This window comes from Theropithecus gelada, chromosome 12, assembly GCF_003255815.1.
Source record: "Theropithecus gelada isolate Dixy chromosome 12, Tgel_1.0, whole genome shotgun sequence".
NCBI lineage: Eukaryota > Metazoa > Chordata > Mammalia > Primates > Cercopithecidae > Theropithecus > Theropithecus gelada.
The window spans coordinates 54,770,370-54,789,114 of NC_037680.1; the positions used below are offsets into that span (position 1 = coordinate 54,770,370).

The following is an 18,745-nucleotide window of genomic DNA, read 5'->3' on the forward strand; positions in this document are numbered from 1 at the left end:
ACTGTGGTATACACATACACAATGGAATATTATTCAGCCTTCAAAAAGGAAGCGATCCTGCCAATTGCCATAGCAATAGATCGTGAATCCCTTGTGATCCTGCCATTCTCCCCCTATAATTCAGCCACTCTATTTTACACTAAAAATTTCCACTTTTATAAATACCTTTCTCAAATAAGGAAATACCTATTTTAGAATACTTTGCATATTATAGGAACTCTGTTATAAAAATAGATGTTGGAAAGTCAACCTTTTTGTAGTTCATGATTGAAGACTGCCTCAGATTTTACCAATGCTAATTTGTTAGGTATGTACCAAATGGGGAGGGGGTGTTGTTTTTATTGTTGCTTTTAAATCAAAGCACGTTAACAACAAGATATTCCTGTCTGAGAAAGTAACACAAGTGCTGTTCTTAACAGCATATCATTTCCTACCTCCAAGAGAACCAGTCAAAACTTCTTGATCAGCCAGCTGTTTTATGTTGGCAGAATGCATAAAATGCTCTTTTTGGGTGCGTCCTTTAGAAAATGGTTTTTGGATAGTTCTAAATGATTTACGTGAGACTTTATGCTACACAGAACTGCTCAAATATGATAATCAAATATGGCAAGTAAACTTGTTCCCTATTCTTTCTAGGGATTATAAATTAATTTCTAAATATTGATACTTTGCATTGGTCTTGATATTTTACATACTACTTCCAAATTTTTGTTGGTCTGTCTGGTATAAAAACCAAATTTTTCACTCTGATCAATTGCCATTGTAATACTTGTGTGGAGTATAGATATTCTGATAAAGATTCCTTTTGAAGCCTAATTTTTAATTAGACCATTACATAGCCTTTCCAGAAAATGTCTATTTGTGAGTGAAAGTCTGGAGAAATTTATATTGTGTATTCTTTCTGCACATATCTGACAGTTTTTTCTCACTTTTCTCCCCACCCAGTGCATTCTCTTTTGAAGTCTGCGTTTAATAGCATAGCTATAGAGAAGGAGAAGCTGAAGCAGATGGTTTCCGAGCAGGATCACAGTAAAGGCCACAGCACGCAGATGGCACGGCTCCGACAGTCACTGTCTCAGGTAGACGAGAGTGTGTGTTTGCATGTACGTGACACACTCCCTACCCTGTAAGACGAAAGATCAAAAGATGGGGAGCTGGCAGGGAGGTGGCTAGTCATGGGGATAGTACAGTTCGCAGAAATTCCCCCAAAAGACTGCAGTGTCGGTATTAGAGTGTATTACTTTTCTTCCCCAAAATGTCAAGGTAAGAGTGAAAATAAATCAAACTTGTTTGTAAGCATATAATGGTAATTTTGGCCAGTTGAACACTTAATGCTTCTCTAAGGTCATTTATAAGGTAGCCCCTGATTTTAAAAAAAGAATCATGCATTTATTTGACCTATACATCTGAAATGTGTTCCAGGATATATTCAGTCCAATAGTAAATATTTATTTAAAAGGTACTAGATCTTCCACACTTAGTATTTTTCCCACTTACATCTTAATCTGTTGAAAATTACTGATTACTGTCACCCATTTTTTTCTTTTCTGATTTGCACTCTTGAGGTTTTCTTCCTAAGTTATGCTCCCTGAACTAGCCTTTTATATTTCAATATATATTATAGAGTTGATCTTATTAATACTAATCAAACCCCTATGTATCTACATCAAAGTTGAAATTTCTGATAAAAATCCTTTAGAGCTGTGCTTATGCTTTTTTCAACTGAGTAGTTCCTTAGAAGTATTTTCTTTAGTCTATAAATGCACTGACCTTAACTCCTTTGAGAATTCAATGTTGTAATGTGATTTTGTGAGAACTCGGTGTTTATATAAAATATTATTCGCTTCCTGGTGCCTTGGATCAGAGTGAAGGAGCAAGCAAATCCTGGGTAAGTGGTTCTCCGTGTGGAGCAGATCCTGCTTGAACAGTTTCCCTCAGTCCCTAAAAAGTAGACTTACACCGTGTCACCATGTTTTATGTCCCTGAACTGTCAGCGTATTTTGAGTGTTAAGTTTCATGTCATGGATGTTGTTATCTGGGCCACACTTTCTGCATTATCCATAAAACACTGTCAGCTGAGGGGCATATGCTGCTTCCAGTACAAAGCCAGGGGTCTCAGGAGCATGAGCGTGAAAATCCGCTATGATTCTGCCAGTCTGCAGAGGGCTTTATTTAGAAGAACATTTTAATGGCTTTCCCTGGACCCTTCTCATGTTATGGATAGGTGGAACACTCAGTTGACATTAACTGGTCTTCCAAATCATTATTCTGAAAGTATCGTGAATCAGAAAGATCAAAATAATGGTCGAGTAAACATTCAAATGTCATCCTGTAAACATATAAAATACATTCTTGTCCCCCTAAGTGTTGCAACGGTTCCTTCAGATGTATTTAGTGATGGAGGCTTAGAGATAGAAGTCAAGCTTTATTAAGAAAAACAAGAAAATGCATTTGTTTCTTGCTTGCCTGCTTGCTTGCTTTTATTTGCTTGTAGGTGAAACAGAGAATGGTAAATAGAGATCTCGGGTCGGGCTTCAGGTGAAATTAGAAATAATTATAAAGAGAAATCTTACAACAGTTATGCATTTATTCATTCCCTTATTCATTGTATTCCATTCAGGTGACTATATGCTAGGTATTATGCAAGGTACAGAACACCACAGTAAAAGTAGCCCTGGCCATGTTCCCAGCAAGCTCATGATCTGATTCATGAGATGAGCAGGAAACAGTGAAATGGAGCACGCCATAGTACATTCACAGCAATACATGGTGGTGCAGATTTCCAGGGCTCTGTTTGCTCAGAGGAATGGGAGATCCCTGAGCTGAGAGCAGAGCCACAGATCAGGCTTCTTGGAGGAATCAGACCTTCAACCTGGCCTGAATAGACAGCAACCGCTCACAAGGAAGGGCCCAATGCTAATATGACAAAAGTAAAATAAAGCAAAATTTGATCAACTGTGCTTCCTTGGGGTTAAAATATTTCCCTCTCTTGTCAAAACATATTTATTTGCATCTAAAGGTAGAGCCTCAATAGATTTTTGTTGGATTGTTTGTTATTGTTATTTATTTTTACAAAAAAATCTCAATTTTAGCCTTGAAAGATGTGAAAATAATTTGGAACTATTAAGTTTCAAATAGACCATTACAGCCTATCCAATAGATAATTCAGTGTTTACAGTTGTGTGTCATCCCAGCATTTTGGTGATGTTCACATTCCCGTGTGTGTCCATGCCCTCCCCTCGGGGTAGTCGCACCCCCACTGGCCATCTATTCCCATCACCTCTAAATGTGGACTCCTTTTTGGAAACCACAGCAGCCTTTGCTTAAGGTATTTAAGTCTACTGACAGTTCACTCCTTTCTAACAAATTGCTATTCATGGTTAGGCCATGGGAGAGATGTCTGGAGAATGGCAGGTAGTTCGTAGTGGAAGAAGTATGAGATGAACAAGGAAGAATTACTCTTAAGAGTAGCTGATTAAGTAGGCAAGAACCAGCTCATCAGGGACTACACAAAGGGTTTTGGATTTATCCTGTCAGTGAAGGGAGGGCTTAACAATTTTAACTGGTAAATGATAATGCCAGAAATTAGAATTATTATGGCATATTTCTGCATATTAGAAAGATTACTCTGGTACAGTATGGAGGGTAGGTGGAATTGGGAGGCAAGACTAGTTGGACAGATTCTTATGGTGTTTGAGATAATTTGAGAAGAGCTTGTACACTTGAGATGATATTCCTAAACTGAGGAAGTGCCATGCCAGCATTGGTAGAAGGAGGGAATACATTTCAAAGACACCCAGGAGGGAGAATCAGCATGGCTTGGAGATCAGCAGAATATTAGAAAGGGACAAGAACACAAAATCAAGACAGTCCAGGGTTTTTACTTGGATAAGTGGGTATGTGAAAGTTATTTTCCCCAAGGTGGGACTATAAGAGGAGCTGGTTTGCTTTAGGTATATGATGATGGATTTCTGTGGAGATTGAGGTGTCTGTGGGGCATTTTACAGGCAATTAGATATTTATGTCTAGAGCTCAGAAGACAGGTCTAGGCTAGAGAGGAAGATGGATGCCCCTGCATATCAGGGCAGTTATAGATGTTGACGAATTGCATTGCAGTCAGAATAAAAGGGTCAGTTGTGCTCCTGCTGCTATAGAGAACATTAACATTTAAACAACAGGCCGGCCGGGCGTGGTGGCTCACGCCTGTAATCCCAGCACTTTGGGAGGCCGAGATGGGTGGATCATGAAGTCAGGAGTTCGAGACCAGCCTGGCCAACAGGCGAAACTCCATCTCTACTGAAAATACAAACATTAATTGGGCGTGGTGGTGGGCTCCTGTAATCCTAGCTACTTGGGAGATTGAGGCAGGAGAATCACTTGAACCTGGGAGGCAGAGGTTGCAATGAGCTGAGATCGCGCCATTGCACTCCAGCCTGAGCAAGGAGAGAGTGAAACTCCATCTCAAAAAGAAAAAAAAAAAAAAAAACAGGCCAAGTGGCCGGGTGCGGTGGCTCACACCTTAATCCCAGCACTTTAGGAGGCCAAGGCTGGTGAATCATCTGAGGTCAGGAGTTTGAAACCAGCCTGGCCAACATGACGAAACCCCATCTCTACAAAATGTAAAACTTAGACAGGCTTGATGGCACATGCCTGTAGTCCCAGCTACTTGGAAGGCTGAGGCAGGAGAATTGCTTGAACCCAGGAGGCAGAGGTTGCAGTGAGCCGAGATCACTCCAGCCTGGGCAACAGAGCAAGACTCTGTCACAAAATAAAATAAAATAAAATAAGACAGGCCAAGAAAGAGAAGCCGTTGATGGACACTCAGGGGAAGCAGCCAGAGGATTTAGAAGTGATGACCATTGAGACCAAGGGGAGTTTCAATAGTCTCAGGAAGGAAAAGGTTAACAGAATCCAATGTAGTAGCAACTAATATATAGACTGACCATCTGCCCTGGAATTTGGCAGTCTCAGCATCTTTATATCTTGAGAAAAAAGGGCCAGCAGATAAGAAAATAGTGAGGGTGGAAAGCAACTGATCAGCCCTCCTGGTTGGCCAACTCTGTTCTCGCTGTCCCTCTTTTAATGTAGCGCTTAAGATTGATCAAGTACTAATTAGCTTGAGTACATTGAGACCATTGCTCTCCCTGTTCTGAGTATGTTTTTGAATTAGCATAACTTCACATTATAGTGTCATTATAGGCAGCCTAAAGACATGTTTGGTCCGTATTCAAATGTCATCAGTTAAACTCCCAGATATTTTACTGGGGTCCAGAAAAAAAGCCAGGTGTCCCTCAGAGAGGGGAGGAGGGAGAGAGACTGAATTTAAATAACATCTTTAGGCCACGCACAGTGGCTTATGCCTATAATCCCAATTCTTTGGGAGGTGGAGGCAGGAGAATTCCTTGCACCCAGGAGTTCAAGATTACAGTGAGCCATGATACCACCACTGCACTCCAGCCTGGGCAACAGAGTAAGATCCTGTCTCTAAAGCAAACAAACAAACTTATTTAGTAGTCTAAAACTTTTTTTTTTTTTTTTTTGAGACGGAGTCTAGCTCTGTCGCCCAGGCTGGAGTGCAGTGGCCGGATCTCAGCTCACTGCAAGCTCCACCTCCCGGGTTCACGCCATTCTCCTGCCTCAGCCTCCCGAGTAGCTGGGACTACAGGCGTCCGCCACATCGCCCGGCTAGTTTTTTGTTATTTTTTAGTAGAGACGGGGTTTCACCATGTTAGCCACGATGGTCTCGATCTCCTGACCTCGTGATCCACCCGTCTCGGCCTCCCAAAGTGCTGGGATTACAGGCTTGAGCCACCGCGCCCGGCCTTTTTTTTTTTTGAGATGGAGTCTTCCTCTGTCACCCAGGCTGGAGTGCAGTGTCCGGATCTCAGCTCACTGCAAGCTCCGCCTTCCGGGTTCACGCCATTCTCCTGCTTCCGCCTCCCGAGTAGCTGGGACTACAGGCGCCCGCCACCACGCCCGGCTAGTTTTTTGTATTTTTTAGTAGAGATGGGGTTTCACCGTGTTAGCCAGGATGGTCTCGATCTCCTGACCTCGTGATCCGCCTTTATGTCCTATTTGACATAAGTCCTATTTGATGTATGTCTATGATTAAAGTGCTGCGTTTCAACAAGGCTTTAAGTATATCAAACTCAGCAAATTTTATCATCTTTTTCGAAGGCATATAGCAGATAAAATACTTGAAATTAGCATTTTTACAACATGCTTAGCATAAATTGTTACCTGCCTTGAGCAAACAACAATTTGCGAGGCTGGGCAGTCTAATGAATTGCTCTTCTAAAGTAATATTACTTCGACCAGCCTGGCCAACATGGTGAAACCCCATCTCTACTAAAAATACAAAAAATTTGCTGGGTGTGGTAGCAGGTGCCTGTAATCCCAGCTACTTGGGAGGCTGAGGCAGGAGAATTGCTTGATCCCAGGAGGCAGAGGTTGCAGTGAGCCAAGATCGTGCCATTGCACTCCAGCCTGGGCGACACAGCAAGACTCTGTCTCAAAAAAATAAAAATAAATAAAGTAATATTACTTCCCCGATCTATATGTACACAAAAGCATATGTAATTCTGTTATTTAACCCCCATGAAACTTAAACTTTCACACTTGAGAGGGAGCCTAGATGTTGGACCCAAGCCTGTAGGACAGGACATTTTATGTGGCATCCATCCCTTATAAATGACTTTATTTCACATCAGCTATAATTTCATATCTTTTTTTGTTTGTTTTTTGGAGGCAGAATCTTGCTCTGTTGCCCTGTTTGGAGTACAGTGACTCAGTCTTAGCTCACTGCAACCTCCGCCTCCTGGGTTCAAGTGATTCTCTTGCCACAGTTTCCCAACTAGCTGGTATTACAGGCATGTGCCACCACGTCCGGCTAATTTTTTGTATTTTTAGTAGAGATGGGATTTCACCATGTTGCCCAGGCTGGTCTCGAACTCCTGTCCTCAAGTGATCCTCCCACCTCGGACTCCCGAAGTCCTGGGATTATAGGCATGAACCACTGCACCCAGCTTATGTCTTGTTTAATGCAGTACCCTGAACACCAAAATGAAATAGTCTATAATAAGACTAAGGCAACCTCAGCACCCCAGATTACCATAATAATAAAAATCCAACTCATCTTGAGCCTATCTTCAATACATTACACTTTATCACTGTTACTAGTTTGATTCCTGGCCCCAGAAATTCTGCACAGCTTGTGTTAAATGCAGTGAGAGTTGGGCTCATATAAATGTGAATAACGGAATGTGACCCATCTATTCCAGCTAGAATCACTGTATTTTATTAAATCAAGATGCCATCAGTTGTTACATGCATCATCATTTTGTGCATTACTGAGAAAGGGAAAAAAAAACACTGTCAATTGGACTGACACAGTGCTTCAGAGGCGGTGAATATGGGGGGAAATGTGCATCTTAGAATCAGTGAAATGTAGTAAATATGAGAATTGAAGCAAAAAAATTGCTTAACATACTATATAGTAGCATAATCTAAAATCCCAATCATATCTGTCATCCTCCCTGTCCACAGCATTTCACATACCCAAATAATTATTCTGTGATGAAATAAAAGTTGCAAATGTATTTGTTTATTCCTGGATTTCATAGTTCCCTGAGACTCGGCCAAATTTGTTGTATGTGAAGATAGTCTTTATAGAATCCTGATATCTTCTTTAAACTTTAAATTGTCGTCATTTTGAACATAATTTGGCAATATTTATTAAAAGCCTTAAAACGTTTTTACCCTTTTATCCTGTAGGTCCATGGCTGATATGTCTATTAATGCTGAAATTTAGAAAACAATGATGCACATATTCATGGCAGTATTATTTGTACTAGTAAAAATCAGTAACAGCATAAGTGTCCAATAGTAGGAAATACTTGCTAACGCAACTATTAAAATTATGTGTGTGAAGAGTTTGAAACAAAATAACTGCTTATGTGCAAAGAATAAGGGGCAGATACAGTATGTAAACTGTGCACCCACTAAACAATATTTTAAAATACAGAGGAGGCCGGGCGCGGTGGCTCAAGCCTGTAATCCCAGCACTTTGGGAGGCCGAGACGGGCGGATCACGAGCTCAGGAGATCGAGACCATCCTGGCTAACACGGTGAAACCCCGTCTCTACTAAAAATTACAAAAAACTAGCCGGGCGAGGTGGCGGGTGCCTGTAGTCCCAGCTACTCGGGAGGCTGAGGCAGGAGAATGGCGTGAACCCGGGAGGCGGAGCTTGCAGTGAGCCGAGATCCGGCCACTGCACTCCAGCCTGGGTGACAGAGCAAGACTCCGTCTCAAAAAAAAAAAATAATAAAAAAAATAAAAAAAATAAAATAAAATAAAATACAGAGGAAAAAAATCTAGAAAGAAATGGGCCAAACTACTAACAGTCGGGTAGTAAGATGCATTTTTTAAAACTTTGTCTATATTTTGCATTTTCCAAATATACTTTAATGGTATTTTCGTAATTGAAAAAACAAGTGATTTTAAAGAGAGACCCAGGATTTGGTTTTGACAGCTCTAGCTTTGACAGTTTCCATGCTCATTTTCTCATTCCTTTTGAACCAGTTTTATTTTTATCTAAAGGGTTTAAATTTATGATGATTTCATCTTGCCATATGTTTCATATCCTTCTCCAGCCATTAGGCTTCTATGTTTTTCTCATAGAACCCACAGTTCCATTTAGTAAAATGTTTATGCCAGAGTCTCACCCAGCCTAAGATAAATCTTCACCTAGGAATTACCTGCCAGGGTTGATGAATGGTAGTTAGTAGCTAAGGAGGTGGCAATTTAGGTAATTGATTCTGGCTCAAATCTTTAAGACAGTAACTTATTTTATACATTGGAAAGGAATTGTGCGTTTCTTGGATATATTAGACTTGAAATGTGCATAAGGGACATGAGGTGTGGGGAAATGAGCATGCATTGTAGTTTTTAGTGCAGTCCAAGCTCAGTAAAGCAAGTGGTAAGAATATGCATAAAACCCGCTGAGTGAAGAATCTGTGCCCAGTTCCTGGCTTCAAAGTGCTTCCTCCCTGTTAGGCCTTTGGTCCTGTATGCCACTAACAGCGATGTTACTGCTGACAAGTCTCCACAGCTCTTCTTTCTCATTGGCTGGCACCAGGGGCTGGTCCTCTGCCTCCTTTTTCCTTGCTTATGCCACTGCTCCCTCCTCTTGGGTACATTCCCTACTTTATTTCTGCCATCTTCTAGGCCCTTTCTGTTGTCACGAAGAGCATCATTTCCCTGACAATGCTTGTCCCAAAGTTTCCATGATATTATTATAGAAACATGGTATTATTAGATAAAAATAATTTTCAGGGCAGGAAATAATAAATGTAGACCTAAGCACTACCTGAAAGCTCATGGCACTTGGTTGTAGCAAACTTCATAAACAGCCTGTACGATCAAGGCAAAAGGAGGAGGATGCGCAGAAGGGGCTGTTGCATGCTCAGTTGCCGGCTTACACTTTTCACCACTGGGGTTGCCAGAGTGGGAACGGTCTTGATTTCCATGCTTCCTGTGCTATGTAACAGCTAATCTTTTCTACTACTGCATAGATATTATTAGTAAAATGATTTTAGCTTTTAAAAAGTCTTTTAAACTTTTAGCTTTGAACTCAACATGCTTAACATCTGGCTTCAAATCATAGCAGCAGAGATGAGTCTTCTACTTTTGTCTCAATTCTAAAAGTGATTAAAATAAGAACTAGCAAAATGCATCATTATGTAGTTAAAATGGAACCAAACTGTTTTGTTGTGGCACAGTGTTAGCATTTTGGCAGGAGAGTGTAATTCTTTGCCAGTAGTGGTGAACCACAGCAGATCTTTGGCTTTGAGTATTTGCCATCATTTTTAAAAAACTGGTTTTGAAGTTTGAAAAAATTTACATTAAAACATTTACATTAAAAAATTTAACAAATGAAAGTACTTCTATTTTTCTTCAGCTTAATAAAACATACTTTTTTTTTTTTTTTTTTTTTTGAGACACAGTCTTGCAGTATTACCCAGGCTGAAGTGCAGTGACACAATCTTGGCTCAGTGCAACCTCCACCTCAAGAGTTAAAGTGATTCTCCTACCTCAGCCTCCTGAGTACCTGGGACTGTAGGCGTGTGCCACCTCACCCGGCTAATTTTTGTATTATTAGTAGAGTTGGGGTTTCACCATGTTGGCCAGGCTGGTCTCGAACTCCTGACCTCAAGTGATCCATCTGCCTTGGTCTCCCAAAGTGCTCAGGTTACAGACATGAGCCACCATGCCTGGCTTTCATCTTAATAAGAAATACTTTAGGATTTCTGTCTGTTGCTGCCATGCTACTCTTTTTGCTGTCAATGGAAGAGAGAACAGGGTTTCAACAATAAGAGAATTAAGTAAGAACATAGGTGATAAAACTCTCCCCAGACCATCCCAACGAATGCCAAAGTAAACTTTGCATAGAATGTAAAAATTCCTTGAGTGTGCTCTTATCAGAGAGCCAAATACTGATGATTTGCCCCGTGAAGTATAGAAATTCCTATGAACCATATTGTAAGCATCAGAAAATCCCCGAACCCAGAATTATTTTTGCACTATTCTGGATGCTAGTTCATCTTCATAATGATAACCAAGAGGCACTGTGCAGGATTCTGACTTAGTGTTTCAATCAAATTTGTATGTTTATTTAATACAACCCCAGAAAGGTTAAGTAACTTGGTGAAGACTACTTAGCCCTGAGATCAAAAGAACCTGATCTTCTGACTCCCAGGCCAGAATTTTTATTTTTCACATCACATCTAAGAAAAAGAATAAATTATATTTAATTTAAAAACCTCGGCCGGGCACGGTGGCTCAAGCCTGTAATCCCAGCACTTTGGGAGGCCGAGGCAGGGGGATCACAAGGTCAGCAGATCGAGACCGTCCTGGCGAACCCGGTGAAACCCCGTCTCTACTAAAAAATACAAAAAACTAGCCGGGTGAGGTGGCGGGTGCCTGTAGTCCCAGCTACTCGGGAGGCTGAGGCAGGAGAATGGCGTGAACCCGGGAGGCGGAGCTTGCAGTGAGCTGAGATCCGGCCACTGCACTCCAGCCTGGGCGACAGAGCAAGACCCCGTCTCAAAAAAAAACCAAACAAACAAACAAACAAAAAAAACCTCTTAGTTCATTTCTTACTGACATTAGTGGCGAGATGTTAGACTGTGATTCTGGGCTGGGCAGGGTAACTCCTGCCTGTAATCCCAGCACTTTGGGAGGCTGAGGCCAGAGGATCACTTGAGATCCGGAGTTTGAGACCAGCCTGGTGAACATGGCAAAACTTCATCTCTACTAAAAATACAAAAATGAGCCAGATGTGGTGGTGCACCCTTGTAATCCCAGCTACTTAGGAGGCTGAGGCATGAGAGTCACTTGAACCCCGGAGGCCGAGGTTGCAGTGAGCTGAGATCACACCACTGCACTCCAGCCTGGGTGACAGAGCAAGACTCTGTCTCAAAACAAGCAACAACAACAAAAACTGTGATTCTGCTATTAAAACTATCAAATAGCCTCCCACTTATATGGCACCAAAGCATATATGGTTCCAAATATTTCAGTAACTAAGGCAACTATGCATTCACTTGTAGGCAGAGAACGAAGAAGAAATCAGCATCTTTTGTGGTCCTAACATATAGGAGAAAGGCCTATAGTACTCACAAAAGATAAGAGTAATGCAGTGTTGTTGGTTTTTTGTTTTTGTTTTTGTTTTCTAATTCTAAGTGTTTGAGATTTTGCTCCAAGAAAAATGATCCTGAGCACTTTCTCAGGTTGAAAAGATACTAGGAGTCTTCCTTTGAGGCACATGGTTTATCTATTAAGAATGTTATCACCTTCTTCCCCCTTAAACATTCCTGTTTTCTCAGATAGTCAGAGACTTATTTCCTCCTATCTCCAAATGTAATGACTGTAGAATCTGTATCCGCCTTTAATCCATCAATGTGACAGTCCTCCAGATCAAGTATATGATTTGAAATATTTTACACACCGGTTCTAACAGCTTCAAACAAAAGCCAAAGGCTGCAAGTGATAGTTACGTCCTCAAAAAGCAAAAACTGGGTTGAGGGAGGGAAAGACTCGGGGACCAGGATGGAGAGAGGAGAGAAAAGGCAATGAAGAGTTTAGCTACTTTGTATTTACCCTGGGTGTTTTAATAGGTACAGAGTTGTAATAATGAGATTATATTTGTGTCTATATTGGTTTACTGTATTCATTGGCTCTGAATGAAGCAGAATGCCCATTCCCTGAAGCAGATGCCCTCTTTACTAGGCACTGACATTTATATCTTTATATCTTCTAATTGCTGATCTTAATGGGAAGGAAAAGAAAGCTATCTTTTCACTGGGCCTTGTCTTCTCACAGGTCTTTAATTTGAGGCCTGATACAATTCCAATTAGCTACATCTGTATTCTATAAATGGAACATGTTTCTGTGTATCAGTGGGATGTTCGTTACCAGAGGATTCACTGTACCTTTGTCAACAGGGTCCTTGTAGGGATGCCATGCTTATGTAAAACTTTTCTCTTCTTGTAATAAATGCAGTTACTCCACATACTAAACTGTGTTGTAGCAAGTAGTATTTTACTGATGCTAACTTAAAGCATGTTGGAGGTAGTGTCATGTAGAGAACTTAGAGTTGGTGTACTTTCAGTGCTATGTTCTTATTATGGTTGTCAGTGTCTACACTGTTCATTGAAGACACCTTTTTGTTTGCACTTAAGTTAGTTCTGCAGCATTGTCATATATATTATGTGCTCCTGGAAAATGAAAATACAGATGTTTTCTTTAAACAGACGAAAATCTAATTCTATAAACTAAAGCCAGTTCATTCTATTTCTAACTAATTTTTAAGGTAACTACCCAGTTTTGAAACAACTCCCAAACTTTAGAAACTAGAACAAAAATGTGAAAGAATTTTCAATGAAAACAGTAGTTTTCATCATAGGCTGCAAAAAGTAATACATATGGCCGGGCGCGGTGGCTCAAGCCTGTAATCCCAGCACTTTGGGAGGCCGAGGCGGGCGGATCACGAGGTCAGGAGATCGAGACCATCCTGGCTAACATGGTGAAACCCCGTCTCTACTAAAAATACAAAAAACTAGCCGGGCGTGGTGGCGGGCGCCTGTAGTCCCAGCTACTCGGAGGCTGAGGCAGGAGAATGGCCTGAACCTGGGAGGCGGAGCTTGCAGTGAGCCGAGATCGCGCCACTGCACTCCAGCCTGGGTGACACAGCGTGAGACTCCGTCTCAAAAAAAAAAAAAAAAAAAAGTAATACATATGTAGTGGTAGACTGGGCTTGAGTATAATGGGCCTCACTCTAAAGGAAAGAAAATTCTATGAATCACTTTTATGAAATCTGTTAACTCAGCCCACCAACCCGCAAAGTAGCAATCTTATATTACAAAAAATTAATACCTTATTTTTGAGCCATTTATTTACTCCTTGCTGGTAGGGTCTGGCTCATGATGGCTTCAAAAGTTAGAGCTAAGAACATCACAGACATCATTGTCTAACTTGTACCTGCGTACTTGTTCTGTTTTATGCTTGCTTATTAATTTTAAATTACATGTGTGGTTTTTGTTATTTTAAGGCACTCAACCAGAATGCTGAACTAAGGAGTCGTTTGAACAGAATACATTCAGAGTCTATTATTTGTGATCAGGTTGTCAGTGTAAATATTATTCCTAGCCCTGATGAGGTAAGACTCATTTTAAATAGATGCAGAGTACCTATTTTTTTAGCATCTAAATTTACTGCATATTTTTATTTATTTATATCCAGTTCTTTCACTGTTAATAAAGGTTCCCTCCATAAATATTTGTGTCGCTGACAGTTCAATGTTCTTTGAAGTAAAGGATATATAAGAGCTTGACATCATTTATTCCTGGTGATCAGTGTCTATTTTTATTTATTCCTATGTTCACCTGATACCACTGAATATTTGATTTATATATCTACTCCAACTTGTTAATTTTCAATGTCTGTCTCATTCGTCATTAGAAATGTTCATTAGCATCAAATGGCCGGTGAAATGTTGCAAAAAAAAAAAAAAAAATTAGCTGAGAAGGTTGCTAAGTAAAAGTGCTCTTAAGGTTTGTTTGAAAGCCCTAAGGACAGAAGTCGCCTGACCTTGTTAAGATAATGCTAATGGTACTGCTGCAGCTACTACTACTGCTGCTGCTGCTGCTAATTAATAGCTGACATGTGTCAAGGTAATTCTTACTATGTGCTAGGTATTGTGTTAACGACTTTGCATGTGTGATCTCATTTGACACGCTCAACAACCTTCTGTGTTAGGTGGTATTATTATTCCATTTTTCAGTTTGAAGAAATGTTAAGAGAATAGGAGAACATTCAGTATTTGGGCTAAACTTGAGTGTATAATTCTGTTTATGACTCTCCATAAAATTATTACTTTATAGCATGAGAACTTACACTTTTTAACAGTAATATTAGAGCTTTATATACAGTGATGATATATGTAACAAGACGAGAGGTTTAACTGATTTTAAGGTCATATTTGTACCAAAAACATACATTTTACTGGAAATCTATAGGTACAAGGGTTCTAACCTCTTAGGAAATATTATCCCAAAACAACTTGTCTTCGACTTAAGTTTTCCACCCTAAATTCATTCACCTCCATGGGCTCTGTATTCTCTGATAATACTTATATTCACTCAACTGCCCAGAATCTAGAAGTATTTCTAAAATTTGTCATTCAAAAATAATTTGATCATCTCAGTTGGAATCTTCTTTTCAACCTGAAATGTGCACTAGAAAATATATATATGTCTTACATTTTTAATTGAAACTTGAATAGCTTCCTTGAAAACTATAATTTATTGAATAAAAGTATAATTTGAAATAAGGTTCAATATTCCAGTCATGTGTTTTATTGGTTAAAATTCATGATCAAATTGCAAAGTGACATATATAGTCTGTCTCAAAAATTAGTTTTATGGATTTTCTTAGCATGTCTCTAGTAGTTTCTACAAATATTTCTTCATGTTTAATGTACCGTTAGAATATGACAGAGCTAAGAATAAGAGAATGAAGTTGTCTCTACAGTCAATCAGGGTATTCATAGCAGCTTAACCTGACTCAGTATCAATCAACCAAAGATTTAAAATCAAGGCACAGTACCAACACCTTTCAACTATTCCTTTTGGGGTCTTTAGACACATTGGAAGGAAACGTATACAGTGGTCATTACTGAATTGCAAGTGAAAATTACTTGTGGCCGCCACTTTTTAACATACAGTATTAAAGAGTATAAATCTGGCTAATTTAATTAAAGGAATAGCTATTCTAACAGGGGGAAAAGCAATTACACTGTATGCTTCTGTCTTCCGCAGGCTGGTGAGCAAATCCATGTCAGTCTCCCCCTATCACAGCAAGTAGCCAATGAGAGCCGCCTGTCCATGTCAGAGTCTGTTTCTGAGTTCTTTGATGCCCAAGAGGTGCTCATCTCTGCAAGTTCATCAGAGAATGAGGTATGTATGCCTTCTTGACTTGTTGGCCTCAACATCTTGTGATTGAGTTTGAGTTAAAGAAAATAAAACTGTGGAACTTTTTGGTGATTACTTTCATTTTTTTCTTTTTTGTTTACATCATACTAAGATGCCCAAATTGTAGCAAAGCTAAAAGCACGCAAACTATATCAGTTACCAATTACTGAGTGCTTAACGTTTCTGAGCATCAAGAATTTAAATTTGATGAATTAAGGGAAAGAATCAACATTTATTGGAGTGTCTTCTATGATTCATATTTCAGGGTAACAAAAGAGTTTATGACAGAGCTCTTTATAGAAGGAGACTAGCTAATAAATATAGAAAGAATGAGAGAATTAGGAAAGCACCATTCACGCACATACACCGACACATACATACTAGATATTTTCGCTAGGGACATGAATTTAAGATTAGAAGGATACTATGTAGCACGTAGCTAGTTGGGTAATTATGGTTTTTGGAGGGTAACCACTGACTATCATAAAAGCTGTACTGGATTGCTCTTCATGCTTATGATTCTTGCCAAGGTCTTGGAAACAGGGAACCTCTTCCGTGGTCAGGTTGCAGAAATTAGTTCTTTTACTACAGTGTAGTCAACTTTTTTTGGCATGAGGAAAGCAGCCAAAACTCTTTTCCACACAGCTGATTAGGAATTTTGTCATTTGGGATTGCAAATCTGTACTGCATTTTTACAAAAAAGAAATGAAATCATTGCTAAACATTATTTCCATATGCATAGAAAACAGATTGGAAGGAAACATCCTGACAATTAGTAGTAGTTGTTTTTGGATGTTTGAAATTATGAGTGATTTTAGAAACAAAGACAAAGTGGAAAAGAGAAAGCAATAATGAATACATATCATTTTTATAATGGGAGGAAAGTAAAATAGAATTCTTGTATCAAATACTGAATTTGTCAGCATACCAAGGCATGCACCTGCCTCTCAGATCCCAAGGCATGCATTAACAGGTTCACAGAGACTTCCATTCGCAGGCTGGAATGCTAATTTAATGATCTGTGATGGTAACTGATACATACTTTCAGATGGACAGAATAATCATCCTTGCTAATTAGTGCGTCTTTTCCTGTAGGCAAATCTGCATGGTAAGCGTAATTCTAGTCAGAGATTGCCTGGTGAGCAAGGGACATGAGTAAACTTAAGGCTAGGGGGCCAGAATGTTAGAGCTCCACACTCACCCTCCAACATAGGGATACTCTGCCACAAGGACTTGGTATTTGTGTCTGTCTGCCTGCACCCCCAGAGACCACCATGCTGTCGATAATGCTACCAAAATTTCCTTTTCTGACTCTGCCTCCTGAGCTCCCATTGCTGACCCATCCTTCATCATTTTGTTGTTGTTGTGTTTGTTTGTTTGTTTTTGATTTTCTTTTTGTTTTGAGATGGAGTTTTGCTTTTGTTGCCCAGGCTAGAGGGCAGTGGTGCGATCTTGGCTCACCGCAACCTCTGCCTCCCAGGTTCAAGTGATTCTCCTGCCTCAGCCTCCCAGGTAGCGGGGATTACAGGCATGTGCCACCATGCCCTGCTAATTTTGTTTTTTTAGTAGAGATGGGGTTTCTCCATGTTGGTCAGGCTGGTCTCAAATTCCCGACCTCAGGTGATCTCCCCACCTCAGCCTCCCAAAGTGTGGGATTACAGGCGTGAGCCACTGTGCCCGACCCCTTCATCCTTCTTTAGTCAGGTTACAGTCAGACTTGACCGTGCATTATCTGAGTTCTGACCTATCATCTGATGACTTCATAGCTTACCTCTCTGAGAGCTATTTCTGAGTCCCTGGGGCACACCTAGCTGGGTCCCCAGGTACTGCTTGCCCTGAACACTGGGTATACAGAAATGAAGAGGATGTGAAGCGGGTTATTGCATGAGTCCAAGCAAGATGGTGGTGCCACCCTGGGACAGGTGAGGGGTGGGGGAGTGAATGTGGTGGCAGAGAGCAGGATAAGAAGGTGGAGGACGGGGTCACAGGGAGATGAGACATTCACTGTGAGGCATCATGAGTTTATCAGACTTCTCAGTGGAGTTACCTGTCAGGCATTTGAATATTTAAGTCTAAAGCTCAAGGACAGAACCGTCCGAGAGTCAGTCAACTACCTGTTAGGCATTGACATCTGGTGCTCACAGAACCTCTAATTCAGCATGTCCCAAAAGATTTCATCAACAAGCCCCACCACTCCCCCAGGAGAGAAACCCTAGCCTGCCCATTCCTCTCATGTCACCTATCTAAGTGCCTCTCTACCCAACTGTTCACACCAAATGCCTGAAGATTTTCCTTTACTCTTCTTTCCCTTTACTGCCACCCACCTTAATTCACTTGGGTTCTGTAGCTTCCATCATCTAAATACTCTTAGATCTGTGCATCTTCCTGCAGCTTCACTGCCACTGCTCCAATTCAGTTCCCATCTGCTCCCCACCTAGATCACCCATCAGTCTCATAACTTCCAGTCTCCCATCTTGCTGCCTCCCATCCATTTTCCACTGGGCAACCTGAGTAGTATTCCTAAAAGGCAAGTCTGATCATGTCTCTATTCCCCAGTGTCCTTAGGATAACATTCTAAACTCCTTATCTATTAAAACAAAGACCCTTATAATCTGATGCCTGCTCTCAGCTCCAGCCTCATGCCACCTCTCTTCTGGAGCCTTCCAACAGCCAAAGGAATGATTTCTGGAGTTGACTATTTGCTAAAGATACCTTGTGTCCCTTGCTGTAGCAATGAGAATGACTGTCTCTTACAACTCACACTGGAAAGAACTGAACTGTACCCCCATTCCTTGTGCCCTGTACCTCACAGGTTTTCATAAAATTACTGTTTTTACTTGCAACTTCTCCCTTTATCACAATACTTGGCCTTAAGTATTTAAAGGGGGTAGGCCAGGAGATAAACCCAAGTGACAGACATTATGATGTTCTCAGAGTTGCTTTTCCCCTTCAGCTAAGGCTTGGTTTCTGGGACAACCTCATCTGCCCAAGTCTCTAAGTTCCCTTATGTATAAGGCAGTTCTCACATTGCCATAAGGAAATACCTGGACTGGGTAATTTATAAAGAAAAGAGGTTTAATTGGCTCACAGTTCCATAGGCTGTACAGGAAGCATGATGCTGGCATCTGCTTGGCTTCTGGGGAGGCTTCAGGAAACTTACAACCATGGTAGAAGGCCCAGGGGAAGCCGGCCCTCACATGACCAGAGCAGGAGC

The 18,745-nt window shown here is 40.7% G+C and overlaps 1 protein-coding gene across 5 annotated transcripts in view; it reads left to right on the forward strand.

Moving 5' to 3' along the window:
- Nucleotides 1-18,745, forward strand: part of OSBPL6 (oxysterol binding protein like 6) — a 211,985-nt gene that overhangs the window by 170,747 nt on the left and 22,493 nt on the right. For 4 of the 5 annotated variants that reach the window (XM_025404426.1, XM_025404428.1, XM_025404429.1 and 1 more), the window contains 3 exons: nt 946-1,079; nt 13,611-13,718; nt 15,379-15,516. In XM_025404426.1, the coding sequence (XP_025260211.1) occupies nt 946-1,079; nt 13,611-13,718; nt 15,379-15,516 (380 nt within the window). The remainder of the gene's footprint in view (nt 1-945; nt 1,080-13,610; nt 13,719-15,378; nt 15,517-18,745) is intronic. The other variant, XM_025404431.1, reaches the window with a different exon arrangement.